The sequence below is a fragment of the Suricata suricatta genome, chromosome 5 (assembly GCF_006229205.1).
Source record: "Suricata suricatta isolate VVHF042 chromosome 5, meerkat_22Aug2017_6uvM2_HiC, whole genome shotgun sequence".
Classification (NCBI taxonomy): domain Eukaryota; kingdom Metazoa; phylum Chordata; class Mammalia; order Carnivora; family Herpestidae; genus Suricata; species Suricata suricatta.
In genome coordinates this window covers 59,899,575-59,925,853 of record NC_043704.1, presented here as the reverse complement: position 1 = coordinate 59,925,853, position 26,279 = coordinate 59,899,575, and the positions used below count along the sequence as shown (strand labels likewise).

General features: G+C 41.3%; 2 protein-coding genes across 6 annotated transcripts in view; one reads left to right on the top strand and one right to left on the bottom strand.

The window, feature by feature from the left end:
- The window catches only part of SIDT1 (SID1 transmembrane family member 1), a 103,470-nt gene extending 97,908 nt beyond the window's left edge, over positions 1-5,562 (bottom strand). For all 3 annotated transcript variants that reach the window (XM_029939298.1, XM_029939299.1, XM_029939300.1), the window contains exons 1-2: positions 5,440-5,562; positions 4,604-5,161 (exon numbers count right to left, since the gene is read on the bottom strand). In XM_029939298.1, coding sequence (XP_029795158.1) covers positions 4,604-4,813 — 210 coding nt within the window. In that variant the 5' untranslated portion in view covers positions 4,814-5,161; positions 5,440-5,562. The remainder of the gene's footprint in view (positions 1-4,603; positions 5,162-5,439) is intronic.
- Positions 5,563-6,358: 796 nt separating this feature from the next.
- SPICE1 (spindle and centriole associated protein 1) overlaps positions 6,359-26,279 on the top strand; it is a 67,087-nt gene continuing 47,166 nt past the window's right edge. The window contains exons 1-3 of one of the 3 annotated variants that reach the window (XM_029939294.1): positions 6,359-6,507; positions 7,497-7,564; positions 7,978-8,082. The gene's annotated coding sequence lies outside the window, so the exon portion shown is untranslated. Of the gene's footprint in view, positions 6,508-7,496; positions 7,565-7,977; positions 8,083-18,098; positions 18,163-25,848; positions 25,883-26,279 lie in introns of those variants that run through there. The other 2 variants (XM_029939295.1, XM_029939296.1) reach the window with 2 other exon arrangements.

Here is a 26,279-nt window from a genome sequence, read left to right as displayed (position 1 = left end):
ATAATGGCTACCATAGTGGATATCACCCACCTACAGGATCCATTATATAATTTAGCACGTGACTATCAGCTCTAGGCAGGCAGAAGATGGGTTCCATAAAATCAGACCTATAACTGAAGTAATGTCAATCCCTAAAAATCCTCATAATACATTGATGCTGCTTTTTTAGAGCCACAGCGGGAAATGTGGGAGGTGACTGTGATGGACTGAATGTTTGTGTCCCCCTCTGCCCCCAAATTCATGTTGAAGCCTAATCCCCCATGTGACAGTGTTTAGGGGAGATTTGGATCATGAAGTTGAGCCCTCATGAGATTAGTGCCCTTGAAAGTGACGGGAGAGAGCTTCCTTCTCTCCCTGCTCTCCGGGCCACGGGAAGACACAGCCATAAGGCACTGTCTACAAGCTAGGAAGCCAGCTGTCACCAGGCACCGAATCTGCTGACACTTTGATCTTGGACTATCTAGTCTCCAGAATTGTGAGAAGTGAGGTCTGTTTTTAAAGCCACCCAGTCCATGGTATTCTGTTCAGCCGGATAATGTGCTAATGAGATGATTTCCTCCTCACAAACAAGCAGTCCAGTTCCGTAAGAGGAAGTATGACGCCAGCAGAGGGGGCTTCTCCGCCTCAGTCTGTCAGGAACACAGGGAAAGGACGTCCCAGACTGGGGGAGCTGAGGCCTTCATGTCCAAGGTTTTAATTCTTCTGTGTAACCAGTAATGTATGGTTAGAAGTTGGCGCTGAAATGCCCTGATATGTATTTCATTGTTCATGAGAACTGGATAGGCTTTTGAAATCTGGATCCAAGAGGCAGTATAACTGGTTCTAGATATACAACTGCTGGCTGATATGAATAAAGCGAAAGATTGTTCCTTGGGCATCCAAAAGCATATGTCATTAAAAGACAAATGTCCCCATTGAATAAACTAAAGAAATATTTCCAGGGAAACATTTCAAATTTAAAAATCTATGGTGACCAAAGAGTTCTGTTGCTGAAAGCCTCCAAGAAGACATCTTGTTGCATGGTAGTTTGATTTTTATTTAAAAGCACCTTATCGGCATGCCTGGGTGGCTCAGTCGGTTAAGCGTCCATCTTCGGCTCAGGTCATAATCACACAGTTCGTGGGTTCGAGCCCCGCATCTGGCTCTGCGCTGACAGCTAGCTCAGAGCCTGGAGCCTGTTTCAGATTCTTTGCCTCCCTCTCTCTCTCCGACCCTCCCCTGCTCGCGCTGTTTCGTTGTGTCTCTCAAAAATAAATTAAAAAAAAACATAAAAAAAATAAAGTGAAAGCACCTTATCAGCATCTAGCTCAAGTATAAACATTTGATTATTGCCACCACCTGTCTCTACAAGAGTATTCTCATTTCTCAATAAACCTGCTTTCGTGCCCTCTGTCCCAGTCAAACATATGCCTGGTGACTTTCTCAACAAGGTGATTTCCTTCTAGTTTAGTTCCACCCCTGTAGTTCTAGAACACCCTGTTTGCCACAGTAAAAGTCTACTCCCCTGGAAAGGAGTCTCCGGATACTTCCCCTCTAGGGAAGTGAAATGAACCATGGTCTTGCCTACCCTGTAAGGATCATTATTTTCATTTTTCTTCTTGAAAGCAGTCACTCCATTCTTTCAGTGCATTTTTTTTTTCATGGCAGCTTCATATTTACATTACTCTGCCTGGAAGGCCCGTGGGACTTTTCCTGCTCCGGACCTCAGTAATTAGCATGACAAATGCTTGGCTAACTAGTTCCTTGGGCCAGTGTTTGGTCAGGGAGATGCAGAGGCTGACAGGAAAGGTTAGGAGCCAAGTCTCCCACAGCAGCTTCCTCTCCTCCCCAAAGCCAAAACTGAGAATAGCCCTTCTCCAAACTGAAGAAACAGTAACGGCAAACATAACAATGGCTTGAAGAGAAAGGGAAAAAAGATTAAAACTCACAAAGTTATACTTTATTTTTTTTTCCTAAACCAAATTCTTTGTGGTACTGAAGAGCGACAGGTGGGAAATGACCCCTATAGGGAAGGCATGCCTGACCAACACTTTGTCAGATTAAAGGAAAAAAGGTCCTGATCAAGCTTTTGCTCTTGGGTTCAGAGATCTTCACTTAGCAGAGCCCTGCACTAATGGTGGCAAAACTGCTTCTCATGAATAACAAGAATTTAGAGTGGGAGGCGAGCATTTGGGGTAGGCCGTAGCCAATGAGATGGTGATAAACCAGGGCCTAATAGTAGTGCCACCATCTTGAAATCTCCCTTGGTGGGGAAGGGCTGGTAAGCTGTTATGATAGTATTGCCCAGATTTCTGCTTTAATCTATCGCTTATCCTTCTGTAATTCCCTTATGCTATTCCAAATCCTCAATAAAATTCTGCTATATCCAAAAGCATTATTTCATGTTATTGTAAGAAGGGACTGCTAGTATAAAAACTTGAGTTATCTGCCAGTCCCATGGTTCCCAAATGTATTTCTCAGACTGGTGAACTTTTAGGGACTGCTGGGGTTGATATTTTTTACAAACGAATTTTCACTCTTGTTTCATAAAATAAAAGGTGTTTAAACTTCATAACTTTAATTTCACAACAACTGTTAAAAATGTTTTTATCTGGAATGATCTCATACTTGGAACCAATTAAAAAGCATATATTCTATTTTATTTAGTTTTAGCTTCCAGGTTCCTCAAATCTTTCTTCACTTATTTATTCACTTTCCAAAGACATTAGTAAACCTCTCATGTATCAAGCACTGTGCCAGGTTCTGGAATACGGAGATGAACATGACTCTGCCCCTGTCCTCCATCTCTTACACTGTCTAGGAAAGTCAAGCAAACAGTGCACTTGTGCTGTGGTAGAGAACCTCACCAAATACTAAAAGCAAAAAGGCCAAGCAACAGTTAAAAAACAGTCAATTTATTTTTTTTAATGTTTACTTTTTTATTTATTGAGAGAGAGAGAGAGAGAGAGAGAGAGAGAATGAGCGAAGGAAGGGCAGAGAGAGAGGGAGAGAGAATCCCAAGCAGGTTCCTTGCTTTCAGCACAGAGCTTGATGTGGGGCTCGGTCCCACGAACAGTGACCTGGGCCGAAATCAAGAGTCAGATACTTAACTGAATGAGTTGAGCCACCCAGGTACCCCACCCCGCCGCCCGCCGCAACATCAATCTATTTCTAAGCAGAAGTGCAAGAACTACTAAAGCCTGATGTCAGAACTTTGCACATACCATTTGAGTTTTCTTACTGATGATTTCGGGGGAAACTGACAGTATACTCCAGAGATCATGGAATTTTCTTCTGAGCAAATTACAGGGCTAGGAACACAACTCACGTGCCAACATATGGTGGTCCATACTGCACACTGGACAGGAAGAGATGAATTGTATGGAATTGGGAGATAAAAGCTGCCTCCCCACTTGTTCACAATAGGATGGCTCTGCACAGTCATCCTGCTCACTTCAGGATACAACCTGAACAGCAGCAGAGGACAGGCCTGAGTCAGGGCTGTGCTGCCACGGTGACAGCACCTTAGGATTTGGTGCCAGCCTGGGGCTGGGGCACTTGCTCAATACACACAGTTGGGAGATGTCTGGGAACAGTGATGGCACCTTGGTCCATCCTGCCCAATACGATTCCAAGCTACCAGACTTCTGAGTGCTGATTCTAAGTGAGAGTTACGGAGGCATATGGTGGTATCCCTGTCATCTGGTTCTGGAATTTCCACAAGGGGGAAGGTAGGGAATGCTGGCATAAATGGATACACATACACATTCATATGGGAAGAAGATCCAGAGGCAGGTACACGGGGGAGGCTTTTTTCTATGCCCTAGAGGGAACCATACTAGAAGGAAAGACCTAACTATGCATTTTTTAAACATTATATAATCAGAATATATGTGTCAAAGGGATAGTTGCTGGAACAGTCATTTCCTCCCCTCGTGTCACCTCGGTTCTTATCAGATATAGGTCTAGAACTTTCACACAATTACCCACCCTTATTTCAGATCAAAACCTCCATAGATGAGCTGCTGGCTGCAGTTCCAATATCTCAGGCCGGGTCTTGTGGCTTCTTTGAAGCGCATACATGTGACAATGGTACAGAAACACAGGAAATGACTATTGAACACACAGAGGCTTGGCAGCTTGCGTCCATCTCACACATTCCTATTTTAGATTCTGAGCAGCTCTCCCTCCCAGTGTGCGCTATGGAATAGAGGGTCTGGCAGAATCATCCAAATGAAATGAGGTTCCTTCTCCGCAGGGGATTAGAAACAGCGGTGCGGTCCTTTCCCTCCACAACCCTAGAAACCTTGAGTTTCCCAGAGAAAGGCCCACCGGGGAGCCAGGAGCCACGGAAGGTGCAGGTAACCTGCGCCTCTACAAAGCCCCGAAACGCCAGGGAACCAGGCCAGGGAAGGTGCGAGATGAACCGGAGTTGTCCCGGAGGCAGGTTTCGGGCGATGCGGCAGCTTCCGCAGGGCAGTGATTGCTTTGAAGGGAAAAGAGAGCGAGGGTCCTGTGGCCCCTAAGGGCTCCCGAGGTCAATTCCCAGGGGACCCAAAGCAGCGACCGGGCTCTGAGATCTGGCAAGTTCCTGGGAGTCGAGCGAGGAGAGCGAGTGTCTTACCTGGCCAGGCTGGCTGGTGTAGTTGAAGGAGTAGATGTTCTCGGTGCTGACGCTCACCACCCCGCTGTAGACGCGATCGAAATCGGCGCCCCTGGCGGGGATGCGGAGGTCTCCGTGCGCGAGGGTTTCCGCGGGGCGCAGGGGTGCTGCCGCCCGCATCAGCCAGGGCAGCAGCGCGCAGAGCAGCGCGAACCGCGGGCAGCAGGGCATGGTGGGCGCCGCGCCCCTGCCGGGAAGCAGAGCGGCCCTGGCGAGGGGGCGAGCGCAGAGCTGGCCCTTCCAAAGCCCCCTGCGGGCCCCGGCGCCCGCTACAGCGCAGCGCGGGCGGTGCCAGACAAGCCCCGCCGGCGAGTGCTGGCAAAGTGCGCGCAGGCGAAGGGTCGATCAAATATTGATGCAGCCTCCTGGGGTCTCCGCGGGAGGTCGAGGGCCTCGGGGAGTGGGGGCGGGGGGCAGGGGGACCTCCGGCTGCTGCTTTGCTCTCCGGCTTCTAAGTCCGTTTCCTTCTCCCTTTCTCATTTCTGAGAATCCTCCACTTACCCAGCTATCCTACTCAACCTCAAAAAAAAAAAAAAAAAAGGCATTAAATGCATTAGAAATATTCACTCGTCTTAAAGAGTCAACCTGAGCAGCCACCGAGCAGGAAATAAGTAAATGGCACCCTGGCTGCAAGAGAAGAAATAGAAAGCAACAGAGCCTGTCCCCGAAGAGGGTGCACGAGTTCGCTTTTCGTGTCTGCCACCTGCAGAGAACTCCTGCCCAGCTGAATGCTGGTTATTAACTCTCAGTTCTTCTCCAACAGAAACCCTTCCCAGACACCTGTTTTATTTCCATACATCTTCTCTTCTCAAGGAGAGCCTCGCATCATCGCTTTCTCGCTCCCTCGCTGTACGTATTAAATATGTAGTGTCAGAAAAACAATGAATAGATAGGGTAAAGAAGACGGTTTCGATCACCGCCTGAAGTCTGGTCCCGGAAGTTGTCAAGGACGGCTCAGAGCCGCAAGATTTATGCAGAGGGCATTTCTTTCCGCCCCAAGTTTTTGCCTACTTTACCACTGCAATGACTTCTTAGATTCAGGGAGAATCCCTGGGATTCTGGATTGTTTTTCAAAAAAAGAAACCACAGCCACCATTAAAAGGAAATACCCTTCTGGCAAAATTTAGGGGATTCAATGTAAACAGTTGAAGAGGTAGATAAAAGGTTAAGGCTGGAAGAGAATCCCCGGGAAGTCCTTGCTGAATGTTGAACAATTACAGTTCAGGTGTAGAAGACAACTCAATGTTTTATTTCATCTTCAAGTTATTTGTAAGCTTGAAAATAACGTATTTGCATTGAACCGGAAGGAACATTTAAAGAGAAGCAAGGAAGAAGAAAAGGTCATGTTCAAAGAGTTAAGTTACAGATTAAAATCCTAGCATTTACTATTCAAAGGGAAGTGTTTTTTTTTTAATTTAAAACCTCATTGAATTCCTATAATTATCAAAAATGAGTTCCAAACACTTGGTACAGTGTTTTATAAGTGTGCAATCTGAAAGCAATGCTGATGGAAGAGTGAGTTAGAGACTCCTTATTAGGATAATTTTCACTTTACAAAATACATTCTTGAGAATGTATAGGCATAGGATAAAAATATTAACTCAGAGGAGTTTAGGGATAAAGTTTAAAGTGCAAGCTCATTGTTTTGAGAAATATAATAATTTCATCCAGAATTTGAATAATAAGAAACTGCTGTATTTCAAATGTCTATGCCTCTTTTTAGGACTTAACAAAATTTCAGAAATGTGATGTTTCTAAAGTTCTTCCAGTTTAGCTGGCCTGGCCAGTTCAGGCACTCTCTACAGGGATGGGTCATGGAGTTCTACTCAAGATCACAAAAGATAAGGAACTGACTTTTTCACAAGGTAACTCCTTCTTTTGGCGGCAAGCGGCTAGTTATTAGAACAATATTTCACATTCTAAATTGGAATCTGCCTCTCTTCTACTCACTGGCATGAGTTCTGCCCTCTGGAGCCATACGAATAAACCTAATCCTTCTTCCACATGACAGCCTTGTAGGTATTTGAAGGAGCTATGAGCCTAACTATAAGTAATGAAGTTAGAAATGATGAGAATAGATCCTTTATCTTAGCAAAGAACCCCAAATATTTACTTTAAAGCCATTATAAATGATATATATACTGATTTGAATTATATATTACAAATCACTCTATACTATGATCTAATTCTCATTCCACAGAATGACCTTAGGTAATTAACCTCCCAGGATCACAAGGTTGCTGTACAGATAAGGGGGGTGGGGAAAAGAATGTATTTGAAATTGTATTAGAACATTTAAAAGGTTGTATGACCAAATATTGTTATTGTATGATTCCTAGTTCAACAGCTAAAAAGTTAAATATGGTCCATCAGCCAGGCTTGTAAATATCTACAATCCCAAGCTGCCACTGTGAGAGGCTGAATATACAAACAGATGATGATTAGACCACATATGAAAATAGACCTCTGACCCCAACCTCTGCAACAACCGGTCCTGGAAGGCAAACCACAATCTCTGTAGCAAATGGCCCAGAACAATCAGGGCTTGGTCTGTAACTGCCAACTTCCCCAATTTTTGCTTCTGCTTCCAATTCATGATCAATTGGAGGAAGTTAAATATGCTGTACAAACCGTAAAATGGCCCACTTCTAGTTAGCCTGCGTGCAGCTTCTCTGTGGCACTGAGATCCAATCACAGTATTTCTGAAACCTTCACTTTTTTTCATTATAAAGCTTTCCCAGTCCCCTGCCAGCCTTTGAGTCTTGGTTAAACACAAGTGTTAGTGGCTTGCTATAGCAAGCTCCGAATAAATAACCTCTGTTATCCTTTGAGTGGTCTTTGTTTATTTCCATAGTTTTCCTGAAGGTTCCAGTGAGATGTTGTCTGCACTGCCTGTCACCATGGACTCCATCCTTTAACCAGGTGGGATAAAACCACGTACCCTGTACCTTACTGCGTGCAGTGTTGAGTATGTGTTGACACGGCCAGTGAGCTTTGTGTCTGAGCTCCCCTTTCTTTGCTTTTGAGTTCTTTGGCTATCTAGTCTCCGTGTGATACGTGGGTTTTGTTATTGGTTCTCATTTGTTTGGTACCTTTGGTGGAGTCAGGCTGTTCCTTTTCATCCCTTTTTACTCTCTCTTCTGCTTCTGTTTTGCGCTATGTTGTCTAAAAGTATTGTTTGTCACAGAGTAGAACACTGGACCAACATTCTTTTGGACATACTTTGCTTTTGATCACGTATAAAACTAGGCTATCCTTTGTTTCACTTGTTTTGTCCTTAGGGTTTGGCTTTGATTCTCAGAGAGCATTCTCTCTGTTTTTCCACCTGACTGCAGGTATAGGTCGTTGAGTCTACATTTGGAGGCAGCTACCTTCAAGTCGGGGTCTCAAGACTCCAAGTCCACAAGCATGGTTTTCAGCTGCCAGCTTTTACAGGCTGGGTAAGTCTAATTTCTCTCTTCTTTTTGGAGAAGTTCCTAATGAGTGTCCACTCACTACAATTCTAATTACTTTTTTAAGTTTATTTATTTATTTTGAGAGAGACAGAGATAGCACAAGTAGGGGAGGGCCAGAGAAAGAGAGAGAATCTCAAGCAGGCTCAGTGCTGCCAGCATAGAGTCCAATGCAGGGCTTGAACCCATGAAGCCACGAGATTATGATCTGAGCTGAAACCAAGAGCTGGACACTTACCCAACTGATACACCAAGGCCCTGCTACAGTTCTAATTCTTACACCTATGTTTCAAATGGCATAACTTCACTAAGGATAATCTGGGTCTTCAATGGCCACTCTGTGGGACACTGGACTTGAACAAAATCATTTGACAGGTGCCTTAAAAAAGAAAAAGAATAAAGTTTTCTCGAATTAATGGGCCCTACTTTTTGACTGGTTTGCAGAGGCTTTCAAATGAAATTTTGTGTTCAAAAATTGCTTCACTAAAATATTCTTATGTCAAAGCTAGTGAAAAATTTGGCAAACGTAAAACAATAATCTAGACTCACTTCCGTAGTAAGTCCTCACCCTCCTAGTCCTCCAGTTGCCTTCCAGTGGTCGGCTCCCCCCATCCCTTTACAATCCCTCCTTCTGCACCTCCTCCTTCTTCTTTCCCTTGTCCAGACCTCCTATCTTTTCCCAAGAACTCTCTAAAACCTCCAAATGCTAGTTGGCCTCCAATGGTCTATCCCTCCTGTAAGCCAGGTATGCAGGTAATTGTAGAATTTAAACCTTAGACCTGAGATGAATTAAGAAAGTTTTTCCTGGGACACCTGGATGGCTCAGTTAGTTGAGCAGCCGACTTCAGCTCAGGTCATGATCTCACAGTTCGTGGGTTCGAGCCCTGCGTTGGGATCTGTGCTGACAGCTCAGAGCCTGGAGCCTGCTTCTGATTCTGTGCCTCCTTCTCTCTCTGACCATCCCCCGCTCATGCTCTGTGTCTCTCTCTCTCAAAAGTAAATAAACGTTAAAAAATTTTTTTAAAAAAGGAAAGGTTTTTCTAATCCCAAGCAAGACTAGCAAAGGTTCATAATAGAATCTGTAATTCATTGGGTGCACATAACCCTGAGTTGCCTGTCCTATATCAGCTTGTATGCATGTTGATCAGAACTTCAGATACTAAATCCCGGATAACAAAAGCTGATTGGATCAACCTGGAGAGGGACCTACAGGATTCCTCTCTCCACAAAAAGCCTTAGGGTCAGGAAAAGGGCCATAAAATAAGTCAAAGTCTCCTAAAAGCCATACCTGAAATGTATTTAATAAAAGTTGATTGCATCATAATTCAATAGTGCAAACAAAAAGATGAAATTACAGGAGATTTCAGAATAAATAGAAAATACCTTCCAATAGCACTAATCTTTCAGCATCAAATCCTGCCATCTTCGCTTAACTTCTTTGTTGCAGTAAATATAGAACAAGTGTAAGTATTTTAGATAACACAGAGATTTGTCTGTATCTCCCAGCCCCTAACTATAACTCTTGCATCCCTGATTGAAAAACATCTCTTCCTGTTCTGTGATACCACATCTACACCTTTATTAGTGAGAGATATATTTTGCAAAGAGAACTATAATATTAAAAACACACCAAAGGGACTATTTCTTGAGGTTTCAGAAGACTTGTCAATTCCTGATCAACTTGTGTCTGTTGTATATAAACCTTTCCTTCTCCACTGTATTTAATGTATACTCCAGATATAGATCTTGAGATTGAACTTGACACTCTATGGGCTAATATTCCTTTGACATAGGAAAAATAATGGGAGCAGAATCTGTTAAAGTTCAGATAGATGTTGCCAAATTGTTACCCAAACCCAAGGGTAGAAACCTGAGTAAGGAAAACCTCAAATTTTTAGTTGAGGGCCTTATATTGAGAGCCCTTTTATAACGTGCACTAACCCTTGTAACTGTCCTGCCAGTAAAGAAACCATATGGACAAATATATTGATTTATTCAAGATCTCAGGACATCGATATAATTGCTACCTCTACTTCTGCATTAGTACCTAACTCAAATATCTTCTTGTCATCAATTTTTTTTCCCAAACCACCTGCCTCACTGCTCATTGCTGTGCTGTTTCAGGGTGTATTCCTACACTGAACAGTCAATATCTTTTTGCCTTCATATGAGAGGACAATGATGTACATGGATAGCTAGGCCCTAAGGGTTTTTTTTTTTGAAAGCCCCGTCCTATTTTCTTAGGTCCTTAATCAAGAATGCAAAGATACAAATTTCCTTTGTGGTTTACTTCAGAAGTAATATAATATATAGATGATTTCCTACTTTGTTCAGAGAAGTTTATAGTTCTCAGTCTTAAAAGAGAAAAGGCATAAGGTCTCAGAAAAGATAAATTACAATTTTGTGAAAACATAGTATATTATTTAGGGTAGGAATTATTTTAAGGAGGAACAGACATTCTCTCATGACAGGGTAAAGATGATCCATGACTCTCCTGGACCCTTCACAAAACTAGAGCTGAGATGACACCTAGGTCCCAATGGATATTTCAGACAATGGGTGCAAATTTTTTCTGAGACTGTGACACCTCTTTATGAAATGGCTAAGTCTTCAGTAAGATCCACTCTCTTCTGGGATCCCAGGTTTTACACAAGCCTTCTTTAACCTGAAGAAGCCTCTTTGGCAGTCTGCTTCCCTAGACATCCTTAACAACAACGGAAACCGTTTTGCCTATTTATACATGAGTGTTTTGGGGCTTAAAGCCTTGGAGTTTTAATTCAACTTCATGGAAACCATCAAAAACCCATCACTTGCTGTAGCCTCACCCTCACCCCAGTCGCAAAGGCTGATACCTTTTGTGTCAGTGCAATATTGCTGCTGCAAAACTTCTCGATGCTTCTGGGAAATTAGTTCTAGGTTCCCTGTTTGACTTTATGGTTGCTTGTGCAGTACCGACTTTATGACTGGCTGAAAACACACAACACCTTTTAGTGAGTTAATTAACCTCTTATGAATTTCTGTTGACCCTCTCCCCCTTACATTACTACTGCTGCAACACCCTGAATCCTACCACTCTTCTGCTCTGAAGAAAAGGAATCCCATAACTATATTACTTCAGTGATGGGATTTTCTGTACTTTGCTTAGCTTTATTGGAGACTCACATTGAGAATCCTGACCTAATATTTGTTCATGAGTCATACTTCAAAATTGAAACTAATTTCTAATGCTGTCACTAATCTAAACTGTTCTTGATAGGACAGTCCTCTATCTGAGATAAAGTTAGTCCATATGGCAGCATTTATAACACCTAGAACTTGTTGACGAGCCAAAGACATAAGAGTAAACACGTACGCAGATAGCAGGTGTGCTTCTGGAGCAGTTCATTATGCTTTTAGAAACAAAAAGGTTTCCTCACCTTTGGGGAACCCTCATCGAAAGTGGAAAACAAGCTAAGGAATTTTTAGATGCATTTCTACTTCCTAGTGATATAGCTATTGTAAAGATCGAGGCCCATGCTAACAGAGATAATATGGATGTTAAAGGACATGCTCTAGCAGACCATTTTGCCAAGAAGCCAACAAGCTGTCTTAACTGAGTTTATGATACTAACTAAACTCCCAAAGGATAAATCTCTGGATTGAGTCAAAGAGGCTATCATCAAATAGCCTCTGATTTGGAAATGGAGGAATGGAAAAATGCATCATATCCTAAGATAATCCTCGACATGCTCAAGATGGCCATTTGGTGGCACCAGAAGATTTCAAATGGATATTAGCTGAATTTCTCCATGAAGCTACTCATCAGGGTAAAGACAAATTGCTTTCTATTTCAAACCAACATTAGTGAGGAAACTTTAAAAAGACAGTGGAGATTATTGGTGGGTTATGTGTTACTTGTGAACAGCATGTCCTTAAAAAATTAGAAAGATGAGGCATGTCAAGAACCAAAGCCTCAAGGATCTTTTGAATACCTTCAGATGGATTTTATCCAGCAATCACTCTCTACAGGATGTGTTTATTTTTAGGATGGATTAGAGCATTTTCCTGCTGAAAATCTTTGATGAAATTTTTTTTAGTTTCTGAAAAGCTGCATGATTTTGTTTCCAACCTAGGGTATATCAATTTTTTATATTAAATGACCAAGACACAGTTTATATGAATCCTTTTAAAAGAACTTTGTAAGGCATTATTCCTTCTCAAAAACTGTGCTGTGCTTACCACCTACAAACTTCTGGAAAAATCCAAAGAACTAATGATGTCCTTTAATTAAAATTAGCAGCACTTTGGAAATCCTTGAGTTTCCTAGCTACAGGTACGCCCACTAGCCCATATGGCCATATGATCCATTCCCTCAGAGACACACTGGTTATATCCCTATGAACGGTTAACAGGAAAACCCATACATTTAGAAATTATATGCCTGATATTAGACTCTTCTCTGCTGAATGGATATGTGGCAAAATATTGCAAGGGAGTCAGATACTATACCCAGTCGTATCATGAGCAACGTAAGCCTAGCTTCTCACAACACTTCTAAAATAGGCTCTTTAGGGCCATTACCTGGAAATTACATCTATTGGAAGAGACATTGGACAAAAAAATACTCCTGAATCTTACTGAAAGGGATCTTATCAGGTATTATTACAAATCTTGCCAATATTTAAAATTGAAGTCATTAAAAAATATAAGCAGTTGTGGAAACAAAGTCAACTGACATGAGAATAAACAGACTATTTATTCAGAACTTAATATAGGGAGGATTTCACCTCCATCACCTGCGTTTGATAGAAACTCAAAGACAGGAGGGGAGTGGAAAAGGTTTATAGTGAAATAAAAGAAAGACTTTAGAAACACTGATTAGAAGTTGGAATGGGGAAGCTGGAGGTAGGCTAAGTAGAAGCAGGATATCTTACAGTTTGGGGAACACATTTAGCTCACATTTGGACCACCCAGAGAAAGCTATATAAACAGCTTTCTTAAGTATAACTGATAATAAACTTCTCATATCTAAAGCACACATATCTCCAGTGCTACAATACACACATACCCGTGAAACCATTATCTATATCCCCACTACCCTCTAAAGTTTCCTTCCTCCTTTATATCTCTCTCCTGCTTCCTCCCTTGCTTCCTTTCTATTCCCAAGTGACAACTGGCCTGTTTTCTGTCACTATATTAGCTTTAATTTTCTAGAGTCTTATATGAATAGATCTACACAGTATGTACTCTTTTTTAGTTTGGCTTCTTTTGCTCAGCATAATTATTTTGTTAGTAGAGTTTTTTAAAAATTTTTCTAAGAATTTTTACACCTATATTCATAAGAGATATTGGTGTGTAGTTTTTGTTTGTTTTGTTTTTGTTTTCTTCCTTCCTTCCTTCCTTCCTTTCTTTCTTTCTTTCTTTCTTTCTTTCATGGTCTTGTTTAGGTTTCAGGGTAACGGTGGCCAGTGAGTTGGGGAGTGTTCTCTCCCTTTCCATTTTTTTTGAGATAGTTTGTTTAGAATTGGTGATATTTTTTCCCCAAATATTTGGTAGAATTCATCAGTAAAACCATCTGGGCCTGTAGTTTTCTTTGTTGGAAGGTTTTTTGGTAACTGAAATTTAGATTTCTTTAATAGATACAGAGCTATTCAGGTTGTCATTTTTTTCTTGAGAAAGCTTGATAATTTATGTCTTTCAGAAAAGTGGTTCATTTTATCTATGTTATCAGATGTATTACCATACAGTTGTTCAAAATACATTCTTTTACTCTGTAGAACATTTCACCTTTCTCACTTCTGATATTGGTAATTTATAAGTAATTTTCTTGATCAATTTGTTTAGAGGTTTAGCTATTTAATTAATGTTTTCAAAGATTCAACTGTCAGTGTCATTAGTTTTATTATTTTTTGCCTTTCTATTTTATTGATTCAGTTTTAATACTTGTTATTTTGTTTCTTTTTCTTACTTGAATTTAATTTTTGTATTTATCTAATTTCTGAACGTAAAAACTGAGGTCATTGATTTGAGACCTTTTCTAATATAGGTTTCTTTTGAAGTACTATTTGAGTTACATTTCACAAATTTTGATATGCTGCATTTTCGTTTTCATTTAGTTCAAAATACATTGTTTTGATTTCTTGTGTGACTAATAGCATTTTAAGAAGTATATTATTTTTCCCCAAATTTTGAAGAATTTGACAAGAATCATTATGTTACTGACTTCTAATTTACTTACATCATAGTCAGAGAACATTCCTGGTATGAGTTGACTATTTTTGAATTTATTGAAATTTGTTTTATGGTCCAAATTATTGTCCATCATGCTAAAATTTCTGTACACACATGAACAGAATGTGTATTCTCCTGGTTGTTGGAGTAGTGTTCTATAAATATCAATCAGGTCAAACTGATTGATAGTGTTGTAAAGCGTATATAACCTTGATGGTTTTCTGCCTACTTGTATTATAAATTATTAAGTGAAGCACATTAAACTCTTTTTAAAAAGTTTTTTTAATGTTTATTTATTTTTGAGAGAGAGTGAGAGAGAGCGAGCATGAATGAGGGATGGGCAGAGAGAGAGAGAGGGAGACAGAATCAGAAGAAGACTCCACATTGTCAGCATGCAAAGCCCCATGTGGGACTTGAACCCAAGAACCATGAAATCATGATCTGAGCTGAAGTCAGATGCCAAACCCACCAAGCCATACCAGGCACCCTAGGGCATTGAAATTTCCGACTATAATTGTGAATATTTTATTTTACATTGTAGTTCCATCAGTTTTGCTGCATATATTTTGAAGCTTTCTTATTAAGTGAATAAATGTTTAGGATTTTTATATATTTTTGATTGAATGCCCTCTTTGCCACTGTGAAATCATCTTTAACATTTTTTTTAATGTTTATTTATTTTTGGGAGAGAGAGGGAGAAAGAGACAGAGACAGAGTGTGAGTGAGTAAGGGGCACATAGAGAGGGAGAGAATCTGAAACAGGCTCCAGGCTCTGAGGTGTCAGCACAGAGCCCAATGCAGGGCTCAAACTTACAGGCTGAGAGATCATGACCTGAGAGGAAGTTGGCCGCCTAACCAATTGAGCCATCCCAGCACCCCTGAAACTATCTTTTTTATCCCTGGTAATATTCTTTGCTCTGCAAACTAGTGCATCTAATATTGATAAAACCATTCCAACGTTCAGTTAACTAGTGTTAGCATGATATATCTTTTTCCATCTTTGTCCTTTAAACTTCAGTTTTTAGGGGAGCCTGGGTGGCTCAGCCGGTTAAGCATCTGACTTCGGCTTAGGTCATGATCTCATGGTTTGTAGGTTCGAGCCTCGCATCAGGCTCTGTGCTGACAGCTAGCTCAGAGCCTGGATCCTGTCTTCTGATTCTGTGTCTCTCTCTCTCACCCTCTTCTGCTCACGCTGTCTCTCTCTCTCTCAAAAATAAATAAAAATATTTAAGAAAAAATTTAAACCAGTTTTTTTAATTTAATATATGTTTCTTCTAATAGGTAGCAATTTAAAAAATCCAATCTCTGCCTTTAAATAGTGGTCTTTAGACCATTTACATTATTCATTTATTTTTAAAGTTTATTTGTTTATTTTGAGAGAGACAGAGACAGCATGAGTGGGGGAGAGGCAGAGAGAGCAGAGACAGAGAGAGAGAGAGAGAGAGAGAGAGAGAGAGAGCGAGCATCCCAAGCAGGCCCCACAATGTTGGCGTAGAACCTGATTCAGCAGGGCTTGAACTCATGGAAACTGTGAGATCATGAGCTGAGCTGAAATCAAGAGTCAGATGCTTAACTGACTGGGCCACCCAGGCACCCCTAGACCATTTATATTTAATATAATAATTGATAAGAATCTATCATTTTGATATTTATTTTCTATTTCTCTCACCTGTGCTTTGTTTCCTTTTTTGTGCTTTTTTGCTTACTTCTAAATTAATCAAATAATTTTTAGTATCTCTTTTGTAATATCTCTTTATAAGTCTCTCTTTTATTGTTTTAGTGATGGCTTTAGGGTTTATGATATACATCATTAACTTATTACAGGCTACCTGCAAGTAATATTATATATGTCAGGAATAACATAAGAACCTCATAATAATAGACTTCTACTGGTCTACTCTGGCTTTTATGCAATTGTTGCTGTGTATTTTACTTTTACATCTATTATACACCTCACAATACATTTTTATTATATTTATTTAAGTAGTTAATTACTTTTAAAGAGATTAAGTAATAAGAAAAATAATTGTATATATTTACTCCTAAAGTTATTTCTAGTACTCTTCATTATGTAGATTCAGATTTCTATCCGGTATTATTTTCCTTCTGCTTGAAGTATTTACTTGAACATTTCTCAGAGTGAGGATCTTCTGGTGATAAATTCTATCACTTATGTGGGGAAGCATTCTCATTTAAAAAACTATTTTTGACAGATACAGAATTCTAGGTTGACAAGTTTTTTCTTTCAATACCTTTAAATGTTCTATATTGACTTCTTGCTTACAAAGTTCTAATGAAAAATAAAATGTTATCCTGACTTTCGTTTCTCTATAATGCTTCTGACTGCTTAAAGCATTTTTTAAAATTATTATTACTGGCTCTTAGAAATTTAATTATTTTGTGCAACAATGTAATCTTCTTCATCTTTCTTGTGTTTAGGTGTTGTTGAGCTTCTGGAAGGCAGGTTTGTGGGTAAAGATGTGATAGACGGATTGAATTAGCAATTAGAGCTTATGGAAATTCTCTTCAGATTGCTTCTGTGTTATGAATGAAGTAGGAAGCAAGGTCACTGGCTGAGACTGAGGATAGAGGAAGGTATGTGGGACATGACCGAAGGTATAAAGTTGTCATGTAGGAAGATGGGATGAATCAGTGGTTGGAAAACTTTCATATAGTCTTCAGGCATCTTTAAGGGCACACTTAAAATTAGTAACCATGAATTTAAATCATAATATTGGGTGTTTTTCTCCTTCCAGTTACAACTGCAAAGATGCAAGCACTTTGTGAGTTTTGCAATGACCAGAATTGTGGTTTTGCCCAGAATTACAGTAATTCAGAGAGTGGCAGGGAGTTGAGGATGTACACAAGGAGTGATTATATTGATTGACCCGTCAACATATGTACATCAACTTTCCCCAATTAGAGCAGAAACTGTTAAGAGGCAGTTCTTTGTATCTAGAAGGTGTTGAAAATGTATTTGCTGATTCCTGTATGGATGTGTCTTAACAGTAGAAATCCAGGGACTAAAGGAGCATATTACTGGAGTCTTACTGGAGCATATTAACCCTTTTTTCAAATAAAATGCTTTGTAAAGTCCTTAACATAGCCTACACAGCTCTTCCTGTCCTGGCGCTAGCCTACTAAGTCAGCTTCTCTTACACAAAGCTCCCACTGCTTTCTGATCTCCAGATACACCTAACTTCCAGTTTTTTGCCTTTGCCACGGCTTTGCGTAAGTGGCTCCCTCTGCAGGAATGTTATATTCTTCCCTGGTAGCTGACTCTGCTTTTCAGCTTTCCTGAGTAATTCCTGCAAATATTCCTATAAATGTAGTACCTAGTTTGTATCTTCTAGCACTTATCACAGTCCTAATTTTACATTTGTGTCTGTTGATAGCTGTTTACTACTGTGCAGTAAGCTTCCTGAAAACAGGGATCTTGTCTGTTCTTAGATGCCGCAGGACCTAGCATATTCTTGGCACATTGGTAGGCGGTAATAAATATTTTTTGGGGGAAAAAAAGGTGAAAGCAAGTCAATATTATATGTGAAGCTTCCTGTGGAGAGCGACATCTTCCTCTTAGCGAATTCACGAGAAACTGGCTAACGCTGTATGCCTACCCTCCAAAGCTTTGCCCAGTACCTTGCACAGAAACCTGCTCCACATACCACACTCTCTGCCAGCCTGTGGGAGGCGCCTGCGCACTGGCCTCACCGGATGTACGCTAGGGAGTGGGGGCGGCGCTCTGGTAGCCTAGGCAACATTCCGGAAGTGGTGAGCTGCGTTAACCTGTGGCGGGCCCGGCGGTTCTGGAACCTGAAGTTTTAGTGGCGGTGGAGGCTGCCGTCAGGAAACCGCCAGGCAGGTTGCGATGACGCGGCGGAGGCCTGCATCCCCACCGAGACTTAGGGACCAGGCTCCAGAGTTGGGGGGAGAACGGTGGTGGCGTCTCCCTTCCGTTCCCTGGAGCTCCGGGCGTCTGGGGGGGAGGATCCTTACTTCCGAAAGCGCACCGGCTGTTTTGGGAGTGTGTGTGCGCGTCAGGATGCGTGTCTGGGTGTGTTGCTGTGCAGCGCGCTCCCCGGAGGCGTGCCCTGAGTGTGCGCACCGCCGTCGGGCACTTGTGCGCAGAGCTGGGAGCTGGGGCTGCCGTGTTGTAGCTTTTAAGGAGTTTACAGTGTAGTAGGACACAGACTGCCAAGGGTACTGTGGACTGGGGGGGTCATTTAAGTCGACTGATGGCCAGGAAAGAGTGTGTGAGGAGGGGCCGCTTGAATGAGTGGGAGTTAACCGCGTGGAGAGAAAGGAGTGAAAGTTTAAAGGGTGTTCCACGCGGAGCGTAGAGAATGGGTGAAACTGCTTGTGAATACGAGAGCTGTATATGTGGGAGATGTGAGGAGAAAAGACTGGAAAGGAAGGTCAGCCGGGGCACAAGGCTGGGAGAGGGTCCCAGTGCCTAGCTGAGTTGGCTTCCTTTCCCCAGGAGGGAGTCATTAAAATCTTTTGGGGAATTACGAAAGTAAAGGGGTGAGACCCATACTGTATTCTTACATCTGGGTAGAGGATTGATTGAAAGGACAGTGTTTGGAAAGAGGTCCTTGTTTCCCTTTCATCAGTTTTCCACTAGTCAAATCTCATCATAATTCATCTTCCCTAAATTCCTCCAGTGGCTTCCTATAGATTCTTTAGGGAAAGCGTTCAAATTACTGTAGCTTACAAAGCCATGATCTGGCCTGTGCCCTTCGTTTAATCTTCTCTTTAGCCTCTCACCTTCTCAAATCTGTTAGTCAAACTGAACTTCTCAAACCCTTTGCAAATGCCTTTTCTGCCTCCGGAAACATTTCCCCCTCACTTCCAGCTTTATTCATGCGTTAGCTCTCAGCTTAAACGTTTTGGAGGCAATTGGAGGAATATAGCAGCCTTTTTTTACTTTGTAAGTAAGGATTTCCATGACACTGAATTTACTTTCTGTGTTACCCGTTTATTGTAATTACTCATTTAATTGTGGTCTCCAGACAAACCCTAAACTCTGTGAGGGTGCAGCCTATTGTGCTTTCTTACTGTATCTCGTGCCTGGCTCTTGGCAGGTGCTTTCAAAATATTTGTTGAACTAATGGATAATAAAATGAGCAAATGGGTGAAAGGAAGTTCAGTTAGGAGAAATGAGAGCTTGGACAAAAACAGTCCAGTGAAAAACAGGGACAAAAGAAGATGTGAGAGAGGAGAGACATATTTCAGGGAAAGAATGAATAGAGTCTGGTATCTGATTGCCGTGAGACCAGAAGGAACGGAAGATGGTGCTAAGGTTTTAAACTGGAGCAACTAGAAGGATGTTCATTCTCTAAGTGCAGACATTAACTGAGCATGCCAGTTATATATCAAGAACTAGAGGTTGGTGGGGAGGGAGGAACATGGATGATAAGCGGAATTTTGACGACACTATATGTGAGACATTTGGAAGATGTGTGCAGAAAGCAGTTAGAAATGAGGTGTGTTGAGGGAAAGTGTGGCTCGTTGATCTGGAGCCCATTTTCGCAGTGCGTGTTTGCCCAGTGCGTTTGCAGCTTTGCTTAAGGGTGTGGGTGGGACCACTGGGGGAAGATGTGAACTGCCTATTGGTGATCTAGAATGCAGGCTCCATGAGAATTGGCACCGTGTTAGACCTGTTTACTGTTTTATCGCCAGTGTCATTCAAAAATAATTATTGGGTGAAGAGAGAGGATGGGTGTCCAGTGGAAAGACAAGAGGATTGGCATAGAACTGGGTGAAGCTTCTTGATTATATGGTATTGGGGAGGGCTTCCAGGAGTGGGAGTCTATAGAGTTGGAAAGGGCTTAGAAGGTAAGAAGATACCGGTAATTTTATCTGTAGGAAGCTATTGATATTTTAGATTTTCTCCAAACAGGCCTAGATTATCTGGGCTGTGCAGATTTTATACTCCTTAGTACTGTAAAGCATCAGAATACCTCTACCTCTCACATTTCAGCGTGTAAACTATAGCTCCCGTATGAAATCTGATTTCTCTGAGGAGCACAAAAATTTCTCTGTCAGACCAGAAAGTCTGATTCTGGGTTAGGAAAAATATGGTCATCCTTATTGGTGATGTTCAAGAGAACACTTTTCAGTGCAAAGGTGGTTCCCATGTTAAAAAAGTTTGATGTGTAACTGGGGGTTAGTAAATAAAAGTGCCAAAGTATGCCTCTCCTTCCTGAAGTTTGTTGGTGGAGGGAAGTCCATTGGTGGGATAGCAGCTTAGTTTTACCTTTGTGATCTTAGCACACGCACAGGCTGAATTTAGAGTTGGCCAATACATTAGTCTCCTGTGGTGTATAACAAATTACCACAAACTTAGTGACTTAAAACAATTCTCGTTTATTGTCTCACAGTTTCTGTGAGGCAGGAGTTTGGGCAGGGTACTCTGCTTAGGTCTCACCAAGTTGTGATTAAGGTGTTGGTGGTCTGTATTCTCATCTGGAGCCAGCTTGGGAAAATCCTCCTTGAGACTCGCCTCACTTAGGTTACTGGCAGAATTAATTTCCCTGTGTCTGTGTGCGGGATCCGGGGGAGCGGGGTGTCTTCGTACTGACTTTCTGCTGGGGGCTGCTCAGTTGTCTGAGTTCCTTGCCTTATGGCCCCTCCCCAGCCCTTGTTAAGTAGGCTCCACGCCCAGTGTAGTGCCCAAGGTGGGAGGATCTCATGACCTTGAGGTCAAGACCTGAGCTGTGATCAAGAGCCAGATGCTCAACCACCTGAGCCATCCAGGTGCCCCACGTCCCCATATGGCCCTTTTAATAGACAGTCACAGTGACAGTTGACTTCTTCAAGGCCAGCAGGAGAGATGCTCTTGCTCTACTCTCCTAAGACAGAGACTTATATAAAATAATGTAATCACAGGAAGGACAGCTCACATTTATCTTGTTTTATTGGATAAAACAAATCAGAGGGGGGAAAAAAACCCCCAAATAAGTCATGGATCCTGCCGAAACTCAAGGAGGAGGATTATATAATGGTATCATTCATTGTGGGTCACCTTATAGTAACCACAGCCAGCTTTGCTAGGCTAAATTGAAGTGGAAAAAAAAAAAGATAACAGTTGTATATTGTCCCAGTTCATTCAGACTTCCATAACAAAGTACCAGAGACTAGGTAGCTTATAAATGAGAACTTTTTTCCTCATAGTTCTGGAGGCTGTAAAGTCCAGTATCAAGGTTCCAGCATGGCCATGTTCTGGTAAGGGCTCTCTTCCTGGTTCATAGCACACCTTGCTGTGTCCTCACATGGTGACAGGGGTTAGACATCTCTCTGGGGCCTATTTTATGACAGACAGCACTAGCCCCGTTCCTGAGGGCTCTGTCTCCCAAAGACCCCACTTTCCAAAGGCTCCACCTCCTACTTCCATCACTTTTGAGGGTTAGGATGAATTTGGGGGTGGGGAACACATTCAGACCACAGCATATACCTTCTTTTCACCACTGTTTTTGTCAGTGAATATGGGGTGTTTTTGGACATAACATTTTCTTATCCTAAAATTGGTAACTGTTGACATTTCCACAAATAATACTCAGCCATTTGATCAATTGTTTATATTAATTTCCTTATCTCTTTGCTTAAGAAAAGTTCTGTTTGGATACATTACATTTATCATCAGAAGTCACTGTTAGTGTATAAATAGCTATGATTTTTTTTATCATTTAAAAATTTTATTTTAATGTTTTATTTATTTTTGATACAGAGAGAGACGTAGCGTGAGAGGGGGAGGGGCAGAGAGAGAAGGAGACACAGAACCGGAAGCAGGCTCCAGGCTCTGAGCTGTCAACACAGAGCCTGAGGCTGGGCTCGAACCCATGAATGTGATATCTGACCTGAGCTGAAGCCGGAGGCTTAACCAACTGAGCCACCCAGGCGCCCCAGTAGCTATGATTTAAAAACTACTGCTTTTTCTAAATTTCTGATATTGTAATGTTGAGGCCCTCACGAATGAAACAAACAAGTACCTGGGCCTTTTGACCCTTCATAAGTTTTTGCATACTTCAGATTCATGCTTGGTTTTTCCACAATTGAGGCTCATAGAATTTGAGCCCCTGAATAAGTATAGGATTTTAAATAATTTAACTTGAAATGAATTATCTTAAGAGTAACCTGTGTTCATTGTAGAGAATTTGGAAAATATAGAACCAACCAGAGATAACTCAGTGTTGGCACCATTTTCTAGGAGGTGCATTACCTTTGGGCCTGCTGTTGAACGTCACCTCCCAGCTGCCCATTATTTGTGACTTTCAGCAATATAATGTATGTAATCTCTCTAAGCCCCATTTTTCTCATTTGGGAAAGGGTTAATAGTTGCCTCTGACATCATTGTCATTAATCCTAAATAGAACTGAGTATGTGCTAGGCAGGGGATCTAAACACCTTGTATTAGTTCCATTTTACAGTTACTGGCAAAGTTGGGATGTGAACCTGGACAGTCTGGTTTCAGACTGTACTCCTAACCACTGTGCTATATTGTCTCTCAAGAAAATAGGTGCCTCATAGGTTTGTGGGATTAAATGTCAAGTGCTTAGCATAAATAAATGCTTATTAATAAGGTGTATTAATCAAAAATTAATAATGTACGTATGTCCCATTATACTATATTATATGCAATGGAACATTACTTGGTGATGAAAAAAAATGAAATCTTGCCTTTTGCAACAAAGTGGATGGAACTAGAGTGTATTTATGATAGGCAAAATAAGTCAATCAGAGAAAGACAAGTACCATATGATTTCACTCCGATGTAAAATATAAGAAACACAACAGATGAACATGGGGAAGGGAAGGCAAAATAAGATAAAAACAGAGAGGGAGGCAAACCATAAGAGACTCTTTTTAAATAAAAAAATTTTTTTTGATGTTTATTTATTTTTGAGAGAGAGAGAGAGAGAGAGTGTGAGCTGGGAAGGGCCAAGAGAGAGAGAGAGAGGGAGACACAGAATCTGAAGCAGATTCCAGGCTCTGAGCTGTCAGCATAGAGCCTGACACGGGGCTTGAACTCATGAACTGTGAGATCATGACCTGAGCCAAAGTCAGATGCTTAACGTATTGAGCCACCCAGATGCCTCTAAGAAACTCTTTAACATTTATTTATTTTTGAGAGACAGAGAGACAGAGCATGAGCAGAGGAGGGCAGAGAGAGAAGGAGACAGAGAATCTGAGGCAGGCTCCAGGACCGGAGCTGTCACAACTCAGAGCCTGACATGGAGCTTGAACTCACAAACCATGAGATCATGACCTGAGCTGAAGTCGGCTACTTAACCGACTGAGCCACCCAGGCGCCCCTGAGAAACTCTTAATTACAGAGAACAAACAGGGTTGCTGGAGGGGAGGTGGGTCAGGGAATGGGCTAAATAGGTGATGGGCATCAGGGAGGACACTGATTCGGATAGGCACTGGGTGTTATATGTATATTATGAGTCAATGGGTTACTTTTGAAACCAGTACTACACTATATGTTAACTTGAATTTTTTTAAATTTTTTATTTACTTTTGAGAGAGAGAGCATGAGCAGGGGAGGGTCAGAGAAGAGGAGTCACAGGATCTGAAGAAGGCTCCATGCTCTGAGCTAGCTGTCGGCACAAAGCCAATGTGAGGCTTGAACCCACAAACTGTGAGATCGTGACCTGAGCCGAAATCGGACGCTTAACCGACTGAGCCACCCAGGTGCCCCAGAATTTAAATAAATAAAAAAATTCTTATAATAACTGATCAATAAATCGTGACACACATAATATAGCTTTTTTAAATGTTGAAAAAACTTAATGAAACTGCAGCATTTCAGTATATAAATGTATGATTATTGTTTTAAAATAAAATAGTTTGAGTTAAAAAAATAAGGTATGCATATTAACATCATTAAGGATATACTTTACATGCAGTTCTGTGTTGCACTTTTTACACTTAATTTTATGTACATTGTGTCATTGAACATTTTTCTTTAAAAAAAATTTTTTTTTAATGTTTTTATTTATTTTTGAGAGACAGAGAGAGAAAGCACGAGCAGGGGAGGGTCAGAGAGAGAGGGAGATACAGAATCCGAAGCAGGATCCAAGCTCTGAGGTAGCTGTCAGCACCTGAGCCGAAGTTGGCCACTTAACCAACTGAGCCACCCAGGCGCCACTGAACGTTTTTTCTTAATTTTAATGGTGTATAATTCATCAAACAAATCTACTGACATTTTATGATTCTTCTTTATTTCTGCAGAAAATTGAAGTTCTAAAATGGTTAAGGAGTAAAGTACATTAGAAACCTTTTTTGAGGGGCGCTGGGTGGTTGGTTGGTTAAGCATCTGACTTCAGCTCAGGTCATGATCTTGTGGTTTGTGAGTTCTAGCTTCGTTTTGTGCTGTGTTCTCACAGCTTAGAGCCTGAAGCCTGCTTCAGATTCTCTCTCCCCCTCTCTCCCCTCCCTTCCCACCCTGTCCCCTGCTCACACTCTTTGTCTCTTTCTCAAAAGTAAATAATAAATATTAAAAAAAGAAACCATTTTTGAATAACTTAAAATTTTTTGTGTCTTTTTTACAGTAGCTTAATTAAGATATAACTGCCATACCATAAAATTTAGCCCTTAAAAGTTTAAGTTCAGAGCTTTTAAATGTGTTTGTGGAGTTGTGCATCCATTACCACTGAGTCATTCCAGAACATTTTCATCACCGCAAAAAGAAACCCCATGCCCATTAACAGTTGTTCTCTATTCCTTCTTCCCTCCAGACCCTGCCAACGACTTGTCCAATTTATATCTCTAGGGATTGGCCTCTCCTGGACATGGGATATAAATAGAATCATACAATGTATGGCCTTTGGTGTCTGGCTCCTTTCTCTTAGCATAGTATTCTCAAGGTTCATTCATGTTGTAGCATATATCAGTACTTCACTCCTTATATTGCTGAGTAATATTCCATTGTATGGGATATATCATATTTTATTTATCCATTCACTAGCTGGTAGACATTTGGGATGTTTCCACTTTCTGTCTATTAAGATTGTAATGCTGCTATGAACATTTATGTATAAGTTTTTTTTTTTAATTGACATAAGTTTTCAATTCTGGGGATATACCTGGGACTAGAATTGTGGTAACTGTGTTTAACTTTTTCAGAAACTACTAAACTTTTCCGAAGTAGTCATGCCATTTTATATTCTCAGTAGCAGTATATGACATCCTTATCTATATATCCTTGCCATTACTTGTTATTTCCATCTTTTTGATTATAACCATTCTAGTGGGTGTCAGGTGGTGTGTCATTGTGATTATGATTTGCATTTCCCTAATGACTAATGATGCTCATTTTTTCATGTACTTATTGGGATGTTAGGGCAATCTGGCTGCGACATCTGTCACCCCATTGATCGCCAGGGTTGATTCGGCTGATCTGGCTGGCTAGGCGGGTGTCCCCTTCCTCCCTCACCGCACCATGTGCATCCCTCCCGAAGCTGCGCGCTCGGTCGAAGAGGACGACCATCCCCGATAGAGGCGGACGGTTCTTCGGTCAAGGGTATACCAGTAGCTGCGCTCCCCTGCTGGAACCTCCAAACAAGCTCTCAAGGTCCATTCATGTACTTATTGGACATTTGTAGTATCTTCTTGGGAAAATATTTCCCTTAGTCATTTAAAAATTGGAATATTTGTGTTTTTATTGTTGTAAGTTTTTTTTTATTTTTTTATTTTTTTATTTTTTTTTTCCATAATATTTTATTGTCAAATTGTTTTCCATACAACACCCAGTGCTCTTCCCCTCAAGTGCCCTCCACCATTACCACCACCACCTGTCTTCCCCCCTCCCCCCTCCCCCCCAACCCTCAGTTCATTCTCAGCTTTCAATAGTCTCTCAAGTTCTGCATCCCTCTCTCTCCCCAACTCTCTCTCCCTCCTCTGTTCCCCCTGGTTCTCCATTAGGTCTCTCTTGTTTTCCTGCTAGACCTATGAGTGCAAACATATGGTTT